The sequence below is a fragment of the Scomber japonicus genome, chromosome 12 (genome assembly GCF_027409825.1).
Source record: "Scomber japonicus isolate fScoJap1 chromosome 12, fScoJap1.pri, whole genome shotgun sequence".
In the NCBI taxonomy this organism is placed as follows: Eukaryota; Metazoa; Chordata; class Actinopteri; order Scombriformes; family Scombridae; genus Scomber; species Scomber japonicus.
The window spans coordinates 32,289,747-32,312,604 of record NC_070589.1 but is presented as its reverse complement, the minus strand read 5'-3'; the positions used below and the strand labels follow the sequence as shown (position 1 = coordinate 32,312,604).

The 22,858-nt window shown below is 39.8% G+C and overlaps 4 protein-coding genes across 4 annotated transcripts; all 4 read left to right on the top strand.

Annotated features, from left to right (window-relative positions):
• The first annotated feature begins 38 nt into the window (after window positions 1–38).
• On the top strand, window positions 39–2,939 carry LOC128368654 (zinc finger protein 23-like). Its single transcript, XM_053329511.1, has 4 exons — window positions 39–694; window positions 1,370–1,467; window positions 1,547–1,637; window positions 1,742–2,939. Exons 1-4 carry the CDS (start codon window positions 376–378, stop codon window positions 2,602–2,604), a joined length of 1,371 nt encoding a protein of 456 aa, XP_053185486.1. The 5' UTR covers window positions 39–375; the 3' UTR covers window positions 2,605–2,939.
• A 1,839-nt stretch (window positions 2,940–4,778) lies between these two features.
• LOC128368630 (tripartite motif-containing protein 16-like) lies at window positions 4,779–6,938 on the top strand. The gene has a single exon (XM_053329483.1). It carries the CDS (start codon window positions 4,784–4,786, stop codon window positions 6,569–6,571), a length of 1,788 nt encoding a protein of 595 aa, XP_053185458.1. The 5' UTR covers window positions 4,779–4,783; the 3' UTR covers window positions 6,572–6,938.
• Window positions 6,939–7,554: 616 nt separating this feature from the next.
• LOC128369779 (uncharacterized) lies at window positions 7,555–17,055 on the top strand. The gene is given in 3 exon segments (XM_053330857.1): window positions 7,555–10,184; window positions 15,250–16,285; window positions 16,287–17,055. Coding segments are annotated over 3 exon segments (3,480 nt in total). The 5' UTR covers window positions 7,555–8,509.
• A 2,259-nt stretch (window positions 17,056–19,314) lies between these two features.
• Window positions 19,315–21,056, top strand: LOC128368671 (tripartite motif-containing protein 16-like). Its single transcript, XM_053329530.1, has one exon. The coding sequence runs from the start codon at window positions 19,330–19,332 to the stop codon at window positions 21,007–21,009; it is 1,680 nt and encodes a 559-aa protein (XP_053185505.1). The 5' UTR covers window positions 19,315–19,329; the 3' UTR covers window positions 21,010–21,056.
• The last annotated feature ends 1,802 nt before the right edge of the window (window positions 21,057–22,858 follow it).

Sequence of the window (22,858 nt, the reverse complement as noted above, 5' to 3'; positions counted from 1 at the left end):
GTTTTAGGCTTTTTGTATATATTATTTGTTCTTATTTATGTATTTGTGTTTTGTGTTTAAGTATGAGCTATTGGATACATGAATTTCCCCTATGAGGATGAATGAAGTATATCAATCTATTTATCTATCTACCTGCAACATTTTTGAAAATACCAAAAATAATGTAAACTGACACTCTGCACATGCGCACTCGTGTTGTGTCGGGTGGTTGTCACCCTCGCATCACTTCCTGGTTAGACTCGAGACTGTTTACATCAGGTGAGGCTACCTCGATAAACGCACAGCAGGCGCGTGCGCTACTGTTTTGTCATTTGCCACGAAACCCTAATCTGGATTATTCTTTTTCGTCGAACGCACGCGGAGGAGGAATAAAACATGTCCCCGGCCGCCGCCTTCCACGCGCAACTCGCGTCCATCATGGAGGTGCTCGCGAACACGGCCGTGGCGGAGATCTGTGAGCTCGTGGACGGCGGCTACGCGGTGCTGCAGCTGGAGATCTCGCGGAGCCGCAAAGAGAACGAAACGCTGCGGAGGAAGCTTCGTCTCATGGAGCTGCGAGCTGCCCGCGCGAGCGCCCTGCGAGCCATGGCCACCGCCAACGGCTCCACTTTGCTTCTCGCGGGTGGCCGCGCACGAGCTTCGTTGGCCGCTCATCACCCCGGCAACGAGCCGCGGAGGAGCAGAACACCTGGAGGTAACCGTTACAGTTCGAATGTACTAAACTGTTCAAAATGTAACCGTTAAAATTTAAATTTAGCAGACGTTAAAACGCTGCTCCTGCTTGTGTTGTGTTTACTCGCATAATACTGTCCCATTGGAAATCAAACCAGTTACCTCAGTGTCCTCTTTTAAAACGCTCTTAAAAACTTATTTTTATAGGGTTAGCTTTTAACTAATGAGTTCTTTCTGACCTGTAATTATTGTTTATTACATTAATTTATCCATTGTCTTTATTTATTGATTTTATTGTAATTGAATTGTGTATATTTGTTTTTATGTTTGTGAAACACTTTTATAGAGGTGCTATATAAAAAAGCTGATTATCATTATCTATTATCTGTTCACAAAACAATATTTAGTCCATTAGCATTCAAGTGCATTCTTCTGGACCCTAGAAACCATAAAAATGAGTAGTTTTATTGTTTAATTGAATTGGTATTGCATGGTGGGCGGGTGGTGTTTATCTGTATATCCTGAACATATATCAGCTAATATATCTATATCGAATTTTTTTATTCCCTAATATTGGTATCGGCATCTGCCTCAAAAATCCAGTATCGGTTGGGCTTTAGCAGGAAGACTTTTTTTTCCAGCGGTTTTGTCAAATACCTTGTTGTGTAAGTTTAACTGTTAACCGTGTCTCCTCCAGGTGAGGTGTCGCTGTCCAGAGTGTCCCCCCAGGAAACGCTGCGGTGCAGGAACATCCAGCCATCCTCAGACTCCAGACAGGAAACCACGCAACAGGCGGTGAGTAGAGGAGGATTACTGTTTGACTGGTTTCCTTTTTGTTTTTTTCCCCTCAGTTTTATTCTCTCTCCTCTGATAGCACCCTGCAGCATGTGAGTCGGCCAAACTGACGACTGCAGTGATCAAGGTGGAGGATGATGATGAGTCCTGGTCTCAGCCTGAGCAGGAAAGTGAGTACAATCAGCATAATTGTGTAAAATATTAGTGAAATCTGCTAATTTGTGCGCTTGAAAAAAGTGTAAATTGTGATATTCTGCTGTTCTTTTCTCTCTAGAAGATTTCTGTCATGTTATTCAAGGACAGCAGACGGAGACAGAAGCTGCGCCTCTATTGACCAAACAGGAAGTAATAGAGGATGGTGGCACATCTCTGTCATGGACGGACGGTGACATCAGCTCCAACACCAGCAAGATGCCAGACAGCAGTGACCCAGCAGGTTATGACTGTGTGATATATGAGCCGCAGGTCCAACATGGCCCCTGCAGTACCCAGAATCCTTTGCGTGAGGACCCAGGCTGCTCGTATATGTTGAATACCAGTGAGAGCGTTTCAGATGCGTCTGATTTAGGTGGCAACTTCTCGTTCCCTGTCAGTGAGGTGACTTTGTCTGTAGCAGAGCACCAGCAGCCCGCAGGCTTCCAGGACAGCCAGCAGAGGGCGCCGTTACCTGCAGATGAGCCGCAGCTTCCTGTGAGGAAAGAAATGCAGCATGCTTATGTCAGAAGGGACGGATGGAGACGTCAGGACAGCATCAGCAGAGAGGATAGCAGCGGGAAGGCGTTTGTCTGTAACTGCTGCGGTAAAACTCTGGCCTGCCTGAAGAACCTGAAGACACACATGAGGGTCCACACAGGTGAGAAGCCCTTCGTCTGTGCACTCTGTGGCAAACGCTTCTCTGACTCCAGCAACCTGAAACGCCACCAGAGTGTCCACACCGGCGAAAAGCGCTACGGCTGCGTCCACTGCGGTAAACGCTTTGCCCAGTCAGGATCCCTGAAAGTCCACATGACCGTCCACACGGACTGCAAACAGTTTAGGTGTTCGTACTGTGGAAAGACCTTCATCTCCGGCAGCCACCTGCGCCGCCACATCACCGTCCACGCAGGAGAGAAACGCTTCGCTCCAACGTCTCAGTGACAGGTGGGACCATTGGAGAATAAGGTTAGGGGTGAAATCCTGCAGGACAGTGAAAGTTCTTCAAGGTGGACAAAATAAACACACACCAAAGCTGAAACAATTGTTATGTAAATGTTAAAACTCTTTGGTTCTAGCTTCTCCAATGTGAGGAGTCACTGCTTTTCTGTATCAGTGTTAACTGAATAATTTTGGGTTTGAACTGTTTATCCGTCCAAACAAGACATTTGAATACTTCATATCTTGAGCTCTGGAAAACTGGGGACAGACATTTTTCACTGTTTTATAAACTAAACAATTAAAAAAGTGTAATATACAAAATTCAGCCCCCATCTCAGACCACAACGAATTGTTCAACATTAAAATTGGGTTAAAAAAACACGTCACTTGAACAGACAGCTCATGAAACTCATATCAATATGAATGATCTGCATATGAAAGATGTTGTTACTGTATTGCCACATTTTAGTGTTAAATTATAATGAGAAAGCTTCTGACCACCATGTTAGAAACAGGTTGGATTAAAGAGCTGTCCAGACCAAGAATGATAACTTTAAATATAGAGTTTTAAAAGTTGTTCTAACTCAACTATGACAGTAGTGAATGATATCATTGGGATAACTTTCAAAACAGTTTGATGAATGATAAAAACACTGACAGCCAATCAAAATCCATCCTATAAAACCATAGAGCACAACAAAATCTTCATTCAGCCTGACATTTCCAGTGAAACTTCAAAGCCTGCAAATATCTTAATTATGGAAACTGACTTTTGTAGTCTATTGTAGCGTATCTTTAAATAGCAAAGAGTTGGTGTGTGGTGACATGTAGCAGGGTTGAATGTTGTATGTTGCACTATAATAGAAAGAATTGAGATAATTGACACATGAATCGATCATAAAAATAACAATAATAAATAATGATACTGACCTTTGATTCTCCTGCTTTACTTCTAAAAGACATTCAGTAAAAAATGCTCATTACTCCAGAATTAGATTATTACTGGACGGTTTTAATCAGAGTATGATTGCTGTGTTCAGATTTGCCCAAACAAATTGTACCGAGGTGGACAACCAACCTTGGAAATTTGCTTTAGTGCAAATTTCTGCTTTAAAAATGTTTACGTCAACAGTTCAAATGTTTCAGAAGCATATAATCTTACATCCAAAAATCACAATTTTTGTTGCATCTGCAGTGTTTTTGTTATTTTGGATGAATCTATCACCTGCATGCATTTGTTGGCAGATTTAAAAAGATAGCACCTGCAACTTTACCCCCCGCCCCCTTTCCCTTAATAACTCCTGTATGTTCACTATTAAAGTTAATTGTGGAACGAGGAAACACAACAAATGCCATGTTTACATTTTGTGATACTATCATGAACAGTTTTTTTTATGATTATCATGTCATTTTGGAATAAAGGCAGCTCCAAACTCTGGCGTCTCTTATGATTCATAGTAGTTATCTGACAGGGGTTTGAATATCCACATTGAGAGCCAATAAGATCAGCTATTCCTGAAAAGTTACTCTGTTCATTGTCATCTCTTTTTTTCAATGTATTTTTATCTTCATATTATGCAATACTGAATATTTTCATTCACACATTTTCATATCACCTAATGGACTCTCCTAAATAGAAATAATGTGGTAGCTGTATCACAACCCAGTTAACCAGTGGATATTTTGATGCAGTTGTGGATTGAGATAATGATTTATAACACATACGATTATTAAAATAACAAATGTAGAGGATTACTTGTAGAGGATTACTTGCCTTACTTAAATTTGAATTGAACTACTGGCTCACTTTCCCCTCTCTTCTTAATGTGAGCAAATTGTACCAATGTTTATCCTAAAGTTAAGGTTAGGGTATGTTTGCCTGAGCAGTGACAGCATGCAGCCAGAGGGTGGCAGCACATTATCATAACAGTAGTGGGATAGTCATGAAAACAGATTGATATGACAGCGCGTGATTGGTTGACACCGAAGGAAGACTGGTGTGCAGTCCATACATGTTGATCTGTTTTTCAGATCACACAGACATGAGCTTCATTGTATAAAAAGGGTTAAACTCACAGAGCTTGACAACTCCTCCCTCTTCCTCTTGCTCTCAAACACAACAAGCTCCACTCTGCAGTTCCCTCCCCTTCAGATCTACAGTTTGAAGATGGGTGTAACCAACATGTGGAGAGATGTGAGCCGACATTTATTAAAGCAACACGGGCTATTTATATCAGAGCTCAACCTTGTTTCACTTCCGAAAGTGAAACTCAGACAGTCATTGTTACTGAGAGCTGAAATGGCGCAGCAAGGAGCTCAGCTGGACCGAGAAAACTTTTCATGTTCGATCTGTTTGGATCTACTGAAGGATCCAGTGACTATTCCCTGTGGACACAGCTACTGCATGAGCTGTATTAAAAAACATTGGAAAAGAGAGGATCAGAAAAAGATCTACAGCTGCCCTCAGTGCAGACAGACCTTCACACCAAGGCCTGTCCTCATGAAAAACACAATGTTGGCAGATTTAGTGGAGCAGCTGAAGAAGATTGGACTCCAAACTGCTCCTGCTGATCACTGCTATGCTGGACCTGAAGATGTGGCCTGTGATTTCTGCACTGGGAGGAAGCTGAAAGCCTTCAAGTCCTGTCTGGTGTGTCTCGTCTCATATTGTGAGAATCACCTCCAGCCTCATTATGAATCAACAAAATTTAAAAAACACAAGCTAGTTGACCCCTTGGAGAACGTCCAGGAGAACATCTGCTCTCGTCATGATGAGGTGATGAAGATGTTCTATCATAATCAGCAGAGTATCTGTTCTCTCTCCTCTGTGGATGAACATAAAGGCCACAACACAGTCTCAGCTGCAGCAGAAAGGACTGAGAGGCAGAGAGAGCTCGAGGTGAGTCGACTAAACATCCAGCAGAGAATCCAGGACAGAGAGAAAGATGTGAAGCTGCTTCAACAGGAAGTAGAGGCCGTCAGTCGCTCTGCTGATAAAGCAGTGGAGGACAGTGAGAAGATCTTCATTGAGCTGATCCATCTCATCCAGAAAAGAAGCTCTGATGTGAAGCAGCAGATCAGATCCCAGCAGGAAACTGAAGCAAGTCGAGTCAAAGAGCTTCAGGAGAAGCTGCAGCAGGAGATCACTGAGCTGAAGAGGAAAGACGCTGAACTGAAGCAGTTCTCACACACAGAGGATCACAACCAGTTTCTACACAACTACCCCTCAGTGTCACAACTCAGTGAACCTACAGACTCATCCAGCATCAATATCCGTCCTCTGAGATACTTTGAGGATGTGACAGCAGCTGTGTCAGAGCTCAGAGATAAACTACAGGGCCACCTGAAGGAGGAATGGACAAACATCTCACTGAGAGAGACTGAAGTGGATGTTATACAGCAAGAACTAGAGCCCAAGACCAGAGCTGAGTTCTTAAAATATTCACGTGAAATCACTCTGGATCCAAATACTGCACACAAAGACGTGTTATTACATGAGGGGAACAGAAAAGCAAAAGTAACAAGACAACAACAGTCTTATTCTAGTCACCCAGAAAGATTCACTAAATATTTTCAGTTCCTGAGTAGAGAGAGTCTGACTGGACGTTGTTACTGGGAGGTGGAGTGGAGAGGAAGCACAGTGCGTGTAGCAGTCACATACAAGAATATCAGCAGATCAGGAAGCTTGAATGAATGTCTATTTGGAAGCAATGACAAATCTTGGGCTTTAAGATGTGACAATAACAGTTATGAATTCTGGTTCAACAGAATCTCAACTCCCGTCTCAGGTCCTGTTTCCTCCAGAGTCGGAGTGTACCTGGATCACAGAGCAGGTATTCTGTCCTTCTACAGCATCTCTGAAACCATGACTCTCCTCCACAGAGTCCAGACTACATTCACTCAGCCTCTCTATGCTGGACTTTGGCTTAATTCTGTTGGAGCCACAGCTGAGTTTTGTGAACTCAAATAGACTGAAGTCATTTTGGACATCATGTGTCAGATTCTGTGTCGTAATTCTTCATTTTTTGTCTCCATGTTTCTGAACTGCACAAAGGCCAGCTGTCAAATGGTTGTCAATACTGCTTTCCTTTTAATTTGTTTTGTTCTGTTAATGTTTTGCATTTCTTTAAAATACACTTTTTACCCATGGAAGCTAACACTGATCATGATGATGTTGTCGTTGTTCTAAATGTAAGTTCCATGTTTGTATTGATGTATTTGTTTCATGTTGTAAAACCCCAACTTATTATCCTGATAATAGTCAATAAGGAGATCATGTATTATGTTCTTATACATAGCTGAAATTGTGTGAAACGTATTGTGTGATTGAAATTAATCTGAACATTGAATCATTGAACAAGAGTCATTTAACAAACTTTACAGATTGCATGTGTGAAAAAATTGAAGCTTTACATCATGAATAAAGAAGTTTATCTCAAGAATGAACAAAGTATTCTCTTCTGTCTTCATTTCAGGATCTCATGCAAAGCTTGTGGAGAAAATATGAAACTAATATGAAAGTTTATTTGAGGCTGTTTTCCTCCTGACAAACCATAAAGTACAGAGTTAATCTTTGTCGGTCGTTGAACTTTCAGGTCAATCGTTAAAACAGATTTGGCATAAAGAAATGAGCAAAGTTCACTATCACACTTGTTGCTTTTAAGAAACTAAAAATAAAAAGGAAACACATGAGAATTAATTTGATTAAATTTGGATGTGCAGACATTTTATTAAGGCCTCACTCTGCCACCTCACAGTCAGACGGTTCTGCACATTAACACAGATTAAGATTTGTGTTGACACCTGCTGTTTTTCCTGATTATCTCCTTTATCATGTTACTATTTGTAAAACATCCACATCATAGCAAAGTAAAAAGCAGGAATGTGGGTAAAACACAAACCTGAGTTTGGCTTCATCAGTTCCTGACTTTCAGCCAGTTTGTGGCTCAGAGACACAGAGCTGTTTGTGCTAACAGGAAACAGGAGAAGTTGTGATGTTCAGTATCCTCACATTGGTCTAATTCCTAATGTTTCACCAGGACTGACAGAAATCAGCTCCTGTGAACAGAAAGAAACACAGATGTTAACAACTGCATTGTAACACAAATCAAGTCAACACAACAAGAGTCCAAACAGGTCAAATATCAGCTTCTTACCTGCACAGGTGAAGCAGAAATAGGATCCCACTAAAGATTTAGATCAATTCACGAAGGCCAACACACAGTTAGTAGTTACAACCAGTAAATATCCAGCTCCCTTTAAAAACTAAAATCACTGTTATTTCTCAGACTGTGAGAAGTCATAATACTACTGCTGCTGTATCTCAGTATCATCAGTTCTCTCTCATCTGTCAACAGATGTGAGCAGTCACAGGAATCAGCCAGCAGGTGGCAGCACATCATTATAACAGTAGTGGGATAGTCATGAACAGATTGATATGACAGTTTGTGACTGGTTGACTCTGAGGGAGACTGGTGTGCAGTCCATACATGTTGATGTTTTTCATCATCAACCCAGCATGAAAAAGCAGAGTTTCATGTGTAATAAATGTGAGGACTTCCCAAACATGTCTCCATTTTTCTCTATTGTGTTTGAAATGTTGTATTTAAGAAAAAGTTGAAGTGAGCTGGATTTTAGGAGGATATTGTACAGTATCTACAGTATACGACTTTGACACCAGAATGAAGGTGAGCAGTGTTTTCAAGTTAGACATGAGCCTCATTGTGTAAAAAGGGTTAAACAAACAGAGCTTGATAACTCCATCTTCTTCCTGCTCTCAAAACACAACAAGCTCCACTCATTTCATTGTTCCCTCCCCTTCAGATTTACAGTTTGATGATGGGTGTAACCAACATGTGGTAAGCTGTCAGCTGACATTTACAGACAGTCATTGTGACTGAGAGCTGACATGGCGCAGCAAGGAGCTCAGCTGGACCAAGAAAACTTTTCTTGTTCGATCTGTTTGGATCTACTGAAGGATCCAGTGGCTATTCCCTGTGGACATAGCTACTGTATGAGCTGTATTAAAAAACACTGGGAAAGAGAGGATCAGAGGAAGATCTATAGCTGCCCTCAGTGCAGACAGACCTTCACACCGAGGCCCGTCCTGATGAAAAACACCATGTTAGCAGCTTTAATGGAGCAGCTGAAGAAGACTGGACTCCAAGCTGCTCCTGCTGATCTTGGCTGTGCTGAACATGAAGATGTGGCCTGTGATTTCTGTACTGGGAGGAAACTGAAAGCCCTAAAGTCCTGTTTGCAGTGTCTGGCTTCTTATTGTGAGAAACACCTCCAGCCTCATTATGAATCACCTGCATTCAAAAAACACAAGCTGGTCGACCCCTCAGAGAAGCTCCAGGAGAACATCTGCTCTCGTCATGATGAGGTGATGAAGATGTTCTGTCGTACTGATCAGCAGAGTATCTGTTCTCTCTGCTCTGTGGATGAACATAAAGGCCACGACACAGTCTCAGCTGCAGCAGAAAGGACTGAGAGGCAGAGAAAGCTCGAGGTGAGTCGACTAAACATCCAGCAGAGAATCCAGGACAGAGAGAAAGATGTGAAGCTGCTTCAACAGGAGGTGGAGGCCGTCAGTCTCTCTGCTGATAAAGCAGTGGAGGACAGTGAGAAGATCTTCACTGAGCTGATCCATCTGCTCCAGAAAAGAAGCTCTGATGTGAAGCAGCAGATCAGATCCCAGCAGGAAACTGAAGTGAGTCGAGTCAAAGAGCTTCAGGAGAAGCTGCAGCAGGAGATCACTGAGCTGAAGAGGAAAGATGCTGAACTGAAGCAGTTCTCACACACAGAGGATCACAACCAGTTTCTACACAACTACCCCTCAGTGTCACAACTCAGTGAACCTACAGACTCATCCAGCATCAATATCCATCCTCTGAGATACTTTGAGGATGTGACAGCAACTGTGTCAAAGCTCAGAGGTAAACTACAGGACATCCTGAAGGAGGAATGGACAAACATCTCACTGACAGTGACTGAAGTGGATGTTTTACTGTCAGATTCAAAAACAGAGCCCAAGACCAGAGCTGGATTCTTAAAATATTCACGTGAAATCACTCTAGATCCAAATACAGTACACACAGAGTTATTATTATCATCTGAGGGGAACAGAAAAGTAAAAAGAATGAGTCAACAACAGTCTTATTTTAGTCATCCAGAAAGATTCAATAAATATTATCAGGTCCTGAGTAGAGAGAGTCTGACAACACGTTGTTATTGGGAGGTGGAGTGGAGCGGGAGAGGGGTTGGTGTAGCAGTCGCATACAAGAATATCAGCAGAGTAGGAGGCGCAAATGGATGTGTATTTGGATTAAATGACAAATCTGTTATGTTACTTTGTGACAGTAACACTTACACATTCTGGTTCAACAACATCTCAACTCCTGTCTCAGGTCCTGTTTCCTCCAGAGTCGGAGTGTACCTGGATCACAGAGCAGGTATTCTGTCCTTCTACAGCATCTCTAAAACCATGACTCTCCTCCACAGAGTCCAGACCACATTCACTCAGCCTCTCTATGCTGGAATTAAGCTTAATTATGTTGGAGCCACAGCTGAGTTGTGTAAACTAAAATAGACAGAAGTCATTGCAGACTTCATGTGTCAGATTCTGTGTTGTAATTCTTCATTTTTTAGCCTCATCAAACTGTTGTCAATGCCTCTTTTCATTTGTTCTGTTAATGTTTTCATTTTCTTTAAAATTCACCTTTTCCTGTGTGTTTTTATCCACGGAGGATATCACTGCTCATGCTGATGTTTTTAACCTTTGACATTTCTTTAGATGGAAATTGAATCTTTGTTTTAAATCTTAGCTTCACGTTTGTATTGATGCATTTGGTTTTTATTTCTGAAAACAGAGAAACCAGCTGAACTTCCTTTATAATATATACACTGTTCTCATCATTTAATACATTTATAAAGAATTGTAAAATAAAATGAATTATCCTGATAATAATCAATAAAGAGATAATTTATTATATGCATGTATAGCCTACAGCTACAATTCTGTGTTAAAATAATTGATTGATTGGATGAAATGAATCTGAACATGAAACCATTGAACAAGAGTCTTTTAACAGACTTTACTGATTGGATGTGTGAACAAACTGAAGCTTTACATCATAAATAAAGCAGTTTACCTCAATGACAAACCAAGTATTTTCTTCTGTGTTCATTTCAGGATCTCATTCAAAGCTTGTGGAGAAAATATTTAACTAATATGACATTTTATTTGAGGCAGTGTTCCTGCTGAAACACCACAAAGTACAGAGTTCATCTTTGTCTCTGAACTTTCAGGTTAATCATTACAGCAGCTTCATCAAAGAGAAATGAGCAGTTTTCTGTCACTTGATGTTGTAATAAACACAATTATATTTGTACATTCAGTCAACACAGAAGATTTTGTACTCAAGCCTGAAAAACTGAAGAAATAAGAAATAATTTGATTAAAAGTGAGTGTAAAGATGTTTTGTTGAGTCCTGAAAAACAATAACTTTACTTATATTTATAGAACAGAAGACAACAGAATTTGTGCTTCAGTGTTTAGTTCTGTCACCTCACAGTCAGACAATTCAGGTTTGTAAAGTTTTAATCCAGATTTAATAAATACCTCTTGTGACTAATTTTGTTGTGAGTTTAATCTCTCAATCCACAAACTATCTGCTGTGCTGAAGGGTTTGTTATTTATGCTTAGTTGAGAACAAAGAAGTGCATCTAAAACTGTCACAATTAGTATTTCTGATAGCGTTGATAGATGTATTGCACCATCATAGGTAGTTACTCTACCTATTCTAGTTCAGAAGTGATTTAGAAATCATTTAATGATAAAAAAAAAGGTGAAAAAGCTGCATTCAGTCTAATCAGAATCATCATCAGGAGAACTTGACATTTTCATTCTAGTTTTAAGACATTAAGATTTGTGTTGACACCTGCTGTTTTTCTGCCAATTTCTTATCATGTCACTGTTTGTTAAGCATCCATATCATAAACAAAGTAAAGAAAAGGGATGTGGGTAAAGGACAAACCTGAGTTTGGCTTCATCAGTTCCCGACTTTCAGCCAGTTTGTGGCTCAGAGACACAGAGCTGTTTGTGCTAACAGGAAACAGGAGAAGTTGTGATGTTCACTATCCTCACTTTGGTCCACTTCCTAATGTTTCACCAGGACTGACAGAAATCAGCTCCTGTGAACAGAAAGAAACACAGATGTTAACAGCTGGACTGAAACACAAATCAAGTCAACACAACAAGAGTCCAAACAGGTCAAATATCAGCTTCTTACCTGCACAGGTGAAGCAGAAATAGGATCCCACTAAAGATTTAGATTCAACGCATGAAGGCCAAAACACAGTTAGGAGTTACAACCAGTAAATATTCAGCTCTCTTTAAAAACTAAAATCATTCTTATTTCTCACACTGTGAGAAGTCACAAAACTACATTAAAAAATCATTAGTTCAATTTTCATTTGAAAAAAAAAAACCCAACAACTTTGTGATCAGCTTTTAATTGTTACCTACTGGTGAATTCAGCCATGAACGTGAAACATAAACTTTAAATGACCACTTTTTCATCTCTCAGCTGTTTTCTGCTGTACCTCAGTATCGTCTGTTCTGTTTCATCTGTCATCAGGTTGTAAAATGAAGCTATAAAACAGATCAGCTGTGTTACAGTACCTGTCAACAGCTGTGAGCAGTGACAGGAAGCATCCAGCTGGTGGCAACACATCATCATAATAGTAGTGGGATACTCATGAAAACAGATTGATATGACAGTGTGTGATTGGTTGACCCTGAGGGACACTAGTGTGCAGTCCATACATGTTGATACGTTTTTCATCATCAACCCAGCATGAAAATTACAAGATGCCTAACTTTAACAAAGCAGAGTTTCCTGTGAAATAAATGGGAAAAGGTGAAAAACTGTGTCCCTTCACAACTGAAGCAGAGAGAAATAATCACAACACCTTAGAAATTACATACAGTACTTTAAAGTAATTTTACATGAATATGTATTTAATTAAGAAGCAAAATACAGACCAATGTGTTGGACCTGCAGTCGGTTGGAGGTCACATGATGAAGCGGCTCTGTTTAACATTCAACAGTCACATTCACAAGTTATATAAATGTTACAGACCTCAGACATTAGTTATCTGTGAAAAGATGAAGTGTCCTGTTTTATAGAGGAATAGCAGAGACAGGAAAGGTTAGTTGTGTTCATTCAGCAGGCTGTTTTCTGTCTTTATTAAAACAGACTTCATCTTTCTTCTCTTTAAAGTTTCTTTTCACAATAATCTTCAATTAAACTCCACAATTCATCCATTCTCAATGCTACATTGATGAACTGGCACAGGTTACTACTTCTACACACCAGTCAGCTCTTACATTTACCAGTAATAGCTAAGTTACCAAATATAGCTGTAAAATCTTTGTGAACTTAAACACACAATATTTTACTGCTGTTGTAAACGACTTCCAAAATATACTTCCTGCCAATAACTTGAACACTATTTCAAGCTTATTTTGTACAGCCTACTCTGTCTTACTGCTTACATAAACACTTTTACAAAATACATTATAAACACATTTGGTCATTTGCATTACAACAAATATTGAATGTTTTACCGCATGAACATATTGCATTGACTTGAATGAGTGGCTAATTAGCATCCCGACTCACTCGCTAATAACCTAAAGTAAACATTTCATTAAATTTGCACCCAACAGCTAAGCAGTTAAGGCAGATATCCAGCAGATACAATACTAAACATTTAAAACACCAGTAGTTAGGCCACCATTTCGTGTCATTGTTTAATCATGGGGAACTAGCAAAACTCTTGTTACTCCGTCTGAATTCAAAATGTTTGTAACACAGTTTTCTACTTTAAACTCGATCTGAACCACACTAGAAAGGCTTGAAGTGTCCTCAATGCTAAGTTGTGACAAGTTTACACACATTACTAACCTGTTTTATACATGAAAATCAGAGACAGGAGACATCAGTGGAGTTCATTCAAAAGGCCGTTCTCTGTTAAATGAATGGGGAAATCATTACACACAAACTAATGGTCATTTTGGTGGATGCTCCATCTAGTGGCAGAAAAAAAGAAGTGCACGCTACAAAATCTTAAACCCATAATAAAACCATGTGTAAATTTGGCCTTTTACGCATACAAAAACACATAAAACAGCAATTCCAAACTAATAATTGTGACCATACATTTGTAGGTGTCACAAAAACTCTGATATCACATTACTCATTCATCATAGAGACCCATGTGTAGTGGCCTAAGCTGCTAGTCAAATTGCACATTTACTAAGCTTGCTGCCCTTTAAGACCTCAACTTGAATATGTATTAATAATAATAATAATAATAATAATAATAATAATAATAATAATAATAATAATAATAAAATAAATAAACAAATAAAATAAAATAAAAAACTTTACTAATAGAGCTCTTTTCAAAAAAACAAGTTACAAAGTGCTTGACAATGTAATGTTCTACTGCACACTTTTCTGTAATATTAATTATTGAATTGGATTGAGTAGTAGTCAGCATCCACTTTGTGTACCCCTTGTGTGTCATTTGGTTTGGCCAAGCCAGTATATATATGTGTTCCCTAATGTCATTATGTAAGTCTCAGTTTCTTTGTGTTAGATGGATTATAGTTAACTTTTGATCTCTCTTTATAGGCCTAGTTAGGTTTTTGGTTTTATAAAAGTTTTTGCTTCCTTTTGGGTAAATAAGACCCTATTTCTGTCTCCTCATTACCACACTGGTTGATCCCAAACAGTGACACAATTATCAGATGTCATTGTTTCATTTTAAAAGTCCTCTGAAGATGTTTACATCCTCAGTAAGTTTCTTTCAAGGCACAAGAAGAAACAGCTGAACCTTACTGAGTTGAATGCACAGTATTTTATATTTAAACAAGTAAATCCTGCGAATCTGCATCGATTCAAAAGTTAAGAACAACCATAATTAAAAATAAGGATCTGCAGGAACCCTGACATTAAATTAACCTATTTCAAAATGAGAATCTGCAGGCTTGTGTTTTTAAAACTGAGGTTCGTCGCTCCTTGTGGGTGATGCTGTATGAGCTCCAGTTAGGTGTCTGGCATGACATCTTGAAATAAATAGCTTTTTGTCCTCAACATGAGCTTTGCTCCAAGACAACAGAGCTGCCATGAAGCTCTGAGCACACAAACCCCTTCACCACAATAACAAGGCAATTCATAGAGGGGTCACATGGTCCGTGCATTGACAGATGGATCAAAACTGAACATCTGAATTAAACTTCTTATCAATTTTCTTAAAACAGTTCTGGGATTAAAATGCTAAAAGACGCATGCTGAATATTAATTGATTAACATTTTGGGTCTTTGATGTTGTAATGACTGTTGTGTTTGTATTTAAAGAAAAGTTGGTGGGAGCTGGATTTTAGGAGAATATAGCAGTTAAGAGAAATAGGGAGTCATCCAGAAAGTAGGTGGGCAGTGTTTTTTAAATGAGACATGAGCCTCATTGTAAAAAAAAGGGTTAAAACACAGAGCTTAGTAACTCCTCCCTCTTCCTGCTCTGAAACACAACACGCTCTGATCTGTCCACATATTTATTTGTTCCCTCTCCTTCAGATCTGCAGTTTGAAGATGGGTGCAACCAATATGTGGTGAGCTGTCAGCTGACATTTAGTGAAGCAACACAGGCTGTTTATATCGGAGTTCAAGCTTGTTTCACTTGTCAGAAAGTGAAAGACACATCATTGTTACTGAGAGCTGAAATGGCACAGCAAGGAGCTCAGCTGGACGGAACAAAATTCTGCTGTTCGATTTGTTTGAATCTATTGAAAGATCCGGTGACTATTCCCTGTGGACACAGCTACTGTATGAGCTGTATTAATAATTTCTGGGATGAAGAGGATGAGAACAAAATATGTAGCTGCCCTCAGTGCAGACAGACCTTCACACCGAGGCCTGTCCTGATGAAAAACACCATGTTAACATCTTTAGTTGAGCAGCTGAAGAAGACTGGACTCAAAGCTGCTGCTGCTGATCTCTGTTATGCTGGACCTGAAGATGTGGCCTGTGATTTCTGCACTGGGAGGAAGAGGAAAGCCCACAAGTCATGTCTGCAGTGTCTGGCCTCTTACTGTGAGAATCACCTCCAGCCTCATTATGAATCACCTACATTCAAAAAACACAAGCTAGTCGACCCCTCGGAGAATGTCCAGGAGAACATCTGCTCTCATCATGATGAAGTGATGAAGATGTTCTGTCGTACTGATCAGCAGAGTATCTGTTATCTCTGCTCTGTGGATGAACATAAAGGTCACGACACAGTCTCAGCTGCAGCAGAAATAAAAGACAGGCAGAGAGAGCTCGAGGTGAGTCGACTAAACATCCAGCAGAGAATCCAGGACAGAGAGAAAGATGTGAAGCTGCTTCAACAGGAGGTGGAGGCCGTCAATCGCTCTGCTGATGAAGCAGTGGAGGACAGTGAGAAGATCTTCACTGAGCTGATCCGTCTTCTCCAGAAAAGAAGCTCTGATGTGAAGCAGCAGATCAGATCCCAGCAGGAAACTGAAGTGAGTGGAGTCAAAGAGCTTCAGGAGAAGCTGCAGCAGGAGATCACTGAGCTGAGGAGGAAAGACGCTGAACTGAAGAAGCTCTCATGAGGATCACAACCAGTTTCTACACAACTACCCCTCAGTGTCACAACTCTGTGAACCTACAGACTCATCCAGCATCAATATCCGTCCTCTGAGATACTTTGAGGATGTGACAGCAGCTGTGTCAAAGCTCAGGGATAAACTACAGGACATCCTGAAGGAGGAATGGACAAACATCTCATTGACAGTGACTGAAGTGAAAGTTTCAGAACCACAGCCCAAGACCAGGAATGAGTTCTTAAAATATTCACATGAAATCACTCTGGATCCAAACACATCACACGAAGAAGTGTTACTATCTGATGGGAACAGAAAAGCAGAACGAGTGAGTCAACAACAGTCTTATTCTAGTCATCCAGACAGATTCACTGTTTATTGTCAGGTCCTGAGTAGAGAGAGTCTGACTGGACGTTGTTACTGGGAGGTGGAGTGGAGAGGAGGAGCAGTTCGTGTAGCAGTCGCATACAAGAATATCAGGAGAGAAGGAGAGGCAAATGAATGCCTATTTGGATTTAATGACAAATCTTGGATGTTATATTTTGACACTGACAGTTATGGGTTCTGGTTCAACAGTATTAAAATTCCCATCTCAGATCCTGTATCCTCCAGAGTAGGAGTGTACCTGGATCACAGAGCAGGTATTCTGTCCTTCTACAGCGTCTCTGAAACCATGACTCTCCTCCACAGAGTCCAGACCATATTCACTCAGCCTCTCTATGCTGGAGTTTGTCTTCATGATGGAGATGCAGCTGAGTTCTGTAAACTCAAATAGACAGAAGTCATTTCAGACTTAATGTGCCAGATTCTGTGTTGTAATGCACAGAGATCAGCTGTCAATCAAACTGGGATTATCAATAATTTATTTTTCATTTGTTATGATAATGGTTTGAGTTTTTTTTTTAAATTCACTTTGTCCTGTGTGTTTTTGTCCATAGAGGCTATTACTGCTCATGATGATGTTTTAACCTTCACTGACATTTCTTCAGATGAAAATGTAAACTTCTTTGTTTTCAAATGTGAGTTTCATGTTTGTATTGATGTATTTGCGTGACATTCTTCTTTCTTTTTGAATACGTAAAGAAATGTGTTGTATAACTACAATCATCTTGATAATAATTAACAAAGAGAGCATTCTTTATTATGTTGTTGTACATAGCTGACATTCTGGGTTAAACTAATTGATTGTTTGGTTGAAATTAATCTGAACATGGAGTCATTGAACAAGAGTCAGACGGTTCTTGGTTGTAAAGTTTTGTGGAGTGTAATGTTTCACCAGGACTGACTGACAGAACTCAGCTCCTGTGAACAGAAAGACACACAGATGTTAACAGCTGGACTGAAACACAAAAGAAGTCAACACAACGTGAGTCGAAACAGATCAAATATCAGTGTCTTACCTGCACAGGTGAAGCAGAAATAGGATCCTAGTAAATATTTTAATTTAATTCATGAAGCCCAACACACATCAGTTAGGAGTTACAACCAGTGAGCATTCAGTTCTCTTTAAAAACTAATATCACCCTTTTTTCTCGGATTGTGAGAAGTCACAAAACCAAATAAAAAATGCAGCAGTTTTATTTTCATTTGAAAGAAACAGTACACACATTAAGAAACTTTGGGATCAGTTTCTAATTGTTAACTTCTGGTAAATTCAGCCTTGAAAGTGAAACATATACTTTATTGATCACTTTTTAAAAAATCTCTCAGGGGTTTGCTGCTGTACCTCAGTATAATCAGTTCTGTGAAATCTGTTTTTAGGTTGTAAAGTGAAGCTATAAACAGATCAGCTGTGTTACCTGTGGACGGGTATGAAGAGTAACAGGAAGCAGCCAGCAGATGGCAGCACATCACCATAACAGGAGTGGGATACTCATGAAAACAGATTGACATGACAGCGTCTGATTGGTTGACTCTGAAGGAGACTGGTGTGCAGTCCATACATGTTGGTCTGTTTTTCATCATAAACCCAGCATGAAAATTAACTTAATGTTTCCTGTGAAATAAAAGAAAAAAGGTGAAAAGGTTTCTCATCATAACTGAAGCAGAGAGAAGATAATCCAGAACAATTGAAGCTACCAAAACTATGAAATAAATAAAGTTTAGATTGTACAAATTTAAATAATCACAAAAACATCTTATCAATCACTTCTGAGTCTGCATGGATTCAAAATTTAAGACCAACAATCATAAAGACAACGATCTGCAAGAGCCCAGAGATAAAAATCAACTTATTTCTAAATGAAAATCTCTATTCTCGCATTTTTAAAACTCAGGCTTGTTGTTTCATGTGGGTGGTGCTGTACGAGCTCTAGTAACGTTTACGAGATGAAGTCCTGACATGACTCTTTGTCCGGCTCAACACCTGAGACCAGTTTGTTGTGGGAGACCTTAAGATGAGCTTTGCTCCAAGACAACACAGCTGCCAGGAAGCTCTGAGCACACAAACCCCTTCACCACATTAAGGGCAATTCACAAAGGTGTCAAATGGTCGGTGCACTGAACTGAACATTTAAGATAATTGACTAAAAGCTTTATTTTAAACAGTTCTGGGATTAAATGCTAAAAAAGGATATTTTGGGAAATTCAATATTCAATATTAAGAGTGTTTGATGTCTTCATTCTTAAACTATTGTGTTTGAAATGTATTTTTAAAAAGTTGAAATGAACTGGATTTTAGGAGAATACAGTAATTCAGAGAAATAGGGTGTCATCTGAAGACCGCTCCCAAATTCCCAAGATTACTGACACCAGAAAGCAGGTGAGCAGTGTTTTCAAATTAGACATGAGCCTTATCGTGTAAAAATGGTTAAACACACAGAGCTTGAAAACTCCTCCCTCTTCTTTCTTCTCCCAAAACACAACAAGCCCCAATCTGTCCACATATTTCCTTGTTCCCTCCCCTTCAGATCTGCAGTTTGAAGATGGGTGTTACCAACTTGTGGTGAGCTCAGCTGACATTTATTCAACACAGGCTCTTTAGATCAGAGCTCAAGCTTATTTCACTTCTCAGAAAGTGAAATACACACAGTCATTACTGAGATCTGAAATGGCGCAGCAAGGAACTCAACTGGACCGAGAAAACTTTTCTTGTTCGATCTGTTTGGATCTACTGAAGGATCCAGTGACTATTCCCTGTGGACACAGCTACTGCATGAGCTGTATTAACAACTTCTGGGATGGAGAGGATGACAAGAACATCTACAGCTGTCCTCAGTGCAGGATTATTTTCACACCGAGGCCTGTCCTGATGAAAAACACCATGTTAGCAGTTGTAGTGGAGCAGCTGAAGAAGACTGGACTCCAAGCTGCTGCTGCTGATCTCTGCTATGCTGGACCTGAAGATGTGGCCTGTGATGTCTGCACTGGGAGGAAGCTGAAAGCCTTCAAGTCCTGTCTGGTGTGTCTCGTCTCATATTGTGAGAATCATCTTCAGCCTCATTATGAATCAACAAAATTTAAAAAACACAAGTTGGTCAACCCCTCAGAGAAGCTCCAGGAGAACATCTGCTCTCATCATGATGAAGTGATGAAGATGTTCTGTCGTACTGATCAGCAGATTATCTGTTATCTCTGCTCTGTGGATGAACATAAAGGCCACGACACAGTCTCAGCTGCAGCAGAAAGGACTGAGAGGCAGAGAGAGCTTGAGGTGAGTCGACTAAACATCCAGCAGAGAATCCAGGACAGAGAGAAAGATGTGAAGCTGCTTCAACAGGAGGTGGAGGCCGTCAGTCGCTCTGCTGATGAAGCAGTGGAGGACAGTGAGAAGATCTTCACTGAGCTGATCCGTCTTCTCCAGAAAAGAAGCTCTGATGTGAAGCAGCAGATCAGATCCCAGCAGGAGACTGAAGTGAGTCAAGTCAAAGAGCTTCAGGAGAAGCTGCAGCAGGAGATCACTGAGCTGAAGAGGAAAGACGCTGAACTGAAGAAGCTCTCACACACAGAGGATCACAACCAGTTTCTACACAACTACCCCTCAGTGTCACAACTCAGTGAACCTACAGACTCATCCAGCATCAATATCCGTCCTCTGAGATACTTTGAGGATGTGACAGCAGCTGTGTCAGAGCTCAGAGATAAACTACAGGACATCCTGAAGGAGGAAGGGACAAACATCTCACTGACAGTGACTGAAGTGGATGTTTTACTGTCAGATTCAAAAGCAGAGCCCAAGACCAGAGCTGGATTCTTAAAATATTCATGTGAAATCACTCTGGATCCAAACACTGCATACATGAAGCTGTTATTGTCTGAGGGGAACAGAAAAGCAAAACTAATGAGTCAACAACAGTCTTATTCTAGTCACCCAGACAGATTCACTGTATATGAACAGGTCCTGAGTAGAGATAGTCTGACTGGACGTTGTTACTGGGAGGTGGAGTGGAGCGGGTTAGGAGTTCGTGTAGCAGCCGCATACAAGAATATCAGCAGAGTAGGAAACTCAAATGAATGTGGATTTGCGCTCAATGACCAATCTTGGGCTTTAAGATTTTACAATAATTGTTATACATTTTGGTTCAACAACATCTCAACTCCCGTCTCAGGTCCTGTTTCCTCCAGAGTCGGAGTGTACCTGGATCACAGAGCAGGTATTCTGTCCTTCTACAGCGTCTCTGAAACCATGACTCTCCTCCACAGAGTCCAGACCACATTCACTCAGCCTCTCTATGCTGGACTTTGGCTATTAGATTCTGGAGTCACAGCCGAGTTCTGTAGACTCAAATAGACACATCATTTCATACTTCATGTGTCAGATTCTGTGTTGTAATTAATTTTGTTTGTCTCAATGTTTCTAAACTGCACAGAGATCAGCTGTCAATCAAACTGTTGTCAACGCCTCTTTTCATTTGTTCTACTGAGGTTTTGAATTTCTTTAAATGCTTGTGTGTCCTGTGTGTTCTTATCCATAGAGGCTCTCACTGCTCATAGGGACGCTTTTAACCTTCATTGACATTTCTTCAAATGAAAATGTGAACTTCTCTTTTTTCTAATTGTTAGTTTCATGTTTGTACAGATATACTTGTTTGTTGTTGTTTCTTCCTTCACCATTGAATTTCAGTTCTTATCAATTTGTTTTAAAACTAAGTATTCAGATAACAATCAATATGGAGATCATTAATCATTTATTTGTACATAGCTTACATTCTATGTTAAAATAATCAGTTGTATGGTTGAAGTGAATCTGAACATGAAATCATTAAACTAGAGTCATTTAACAGACTTTACGGTTTGGATGTGTGAACAAAGTGAAGCCTTACATCATGAATAAAGCAATTACTCTCAAGAATGAACAACTTATTTCCCTCTGTATTCATTTCAAGATCTCATTCAAAGGTTGTGGAGAAAATATGAAACTCATATGAGAATTTATTTGATCCAGTCTTCCTCTTGACACACCACAATGTACATAGGTCATGTTTGTCAGTCTGTCGCTGAACTTTCAGGTTAACATTAAAACAGCGTGGTCACAGAGGAATGAGCAGAGTTTTCTATCAAATGATGCAGTCAATGAACAAGATTTTATTTGTATGCTCTGTCAATGAAGAGGATTTTTTTTTACTCAGGCCTAAAAAAAATTGAAGAAATAATAAGAACTAATTTGATTAGATTAGATCAATTTGATATTTTGTTGAGTTCTCCTGACACACATAATACACTTTATTTACAGAACATATATTGTGTCGTGATGAGTGAATGAGGCTGTCTTGTTGGTTCAGTGTTTGGCTCCATCGCCTCACAGTCAGACAGTTCTGGCTTGAAAAGTTTTAATCTCAACTTCATTAAAACCTCTTGTGAGTAATTTTGTGGTGAGTTTAATCTCTCAATCCACAAATTATCTGCTGTGCTGAAGAGTTTCTGTTATTTATGCTTAATTGAGAACAAAGAAATGCATCTAAAACTGTCCTGATTCAACCTCAACAGATGTGATTGATTTGTTGCAACATCACAAGTAAAGTTACTCCACCTTTTCTAGTACAAGAGTAATTCATGATCATGTAATCATAACAAAAGTGAAAAGACTGCATTCAGTCTAATCAGAATCATCATCAGGAGAACTTGACATTTTCATTCTAGTTTTAAGACATTAAGATTTGTGTTGACACCTGCTGTTTTTCCTGCTTATCTCCTTTATCATGTTATTGTTTGTTAAGCATCTACATCATAAACAAAGTAAAGAAAAGGGATGTGGGTAAAAGACAAACCTGAGTTTGGCTTCATCAGTGGCCGACTTTCAGCCAGTTTGTGGCTCAGAGACACAGATGTGTCTGCTAACAGGAAACAGCAGAAGTTGTGATGTTCAGTATCCTCACATTGGTCCACTTCCTAATGTTTCACCAGGACTGACAGAAAGCAGCTCCTGTGAACAGAAAGACACACAGATGTTAAGAGCTGCACTGTAACACAAATCAAGTCACTACAACAAGAGTCCAAACAGGTCAAATATCAGCTTCTTACCTGCACAGGTGAAGCAGAAATAGGATCTCACTAAAGATTTACATTAAATTCATGAAGGCCAACACACACATAAGTTAATAGTTACAACCAGTAAATATCCAGCTCTCTTTAAAAACTAA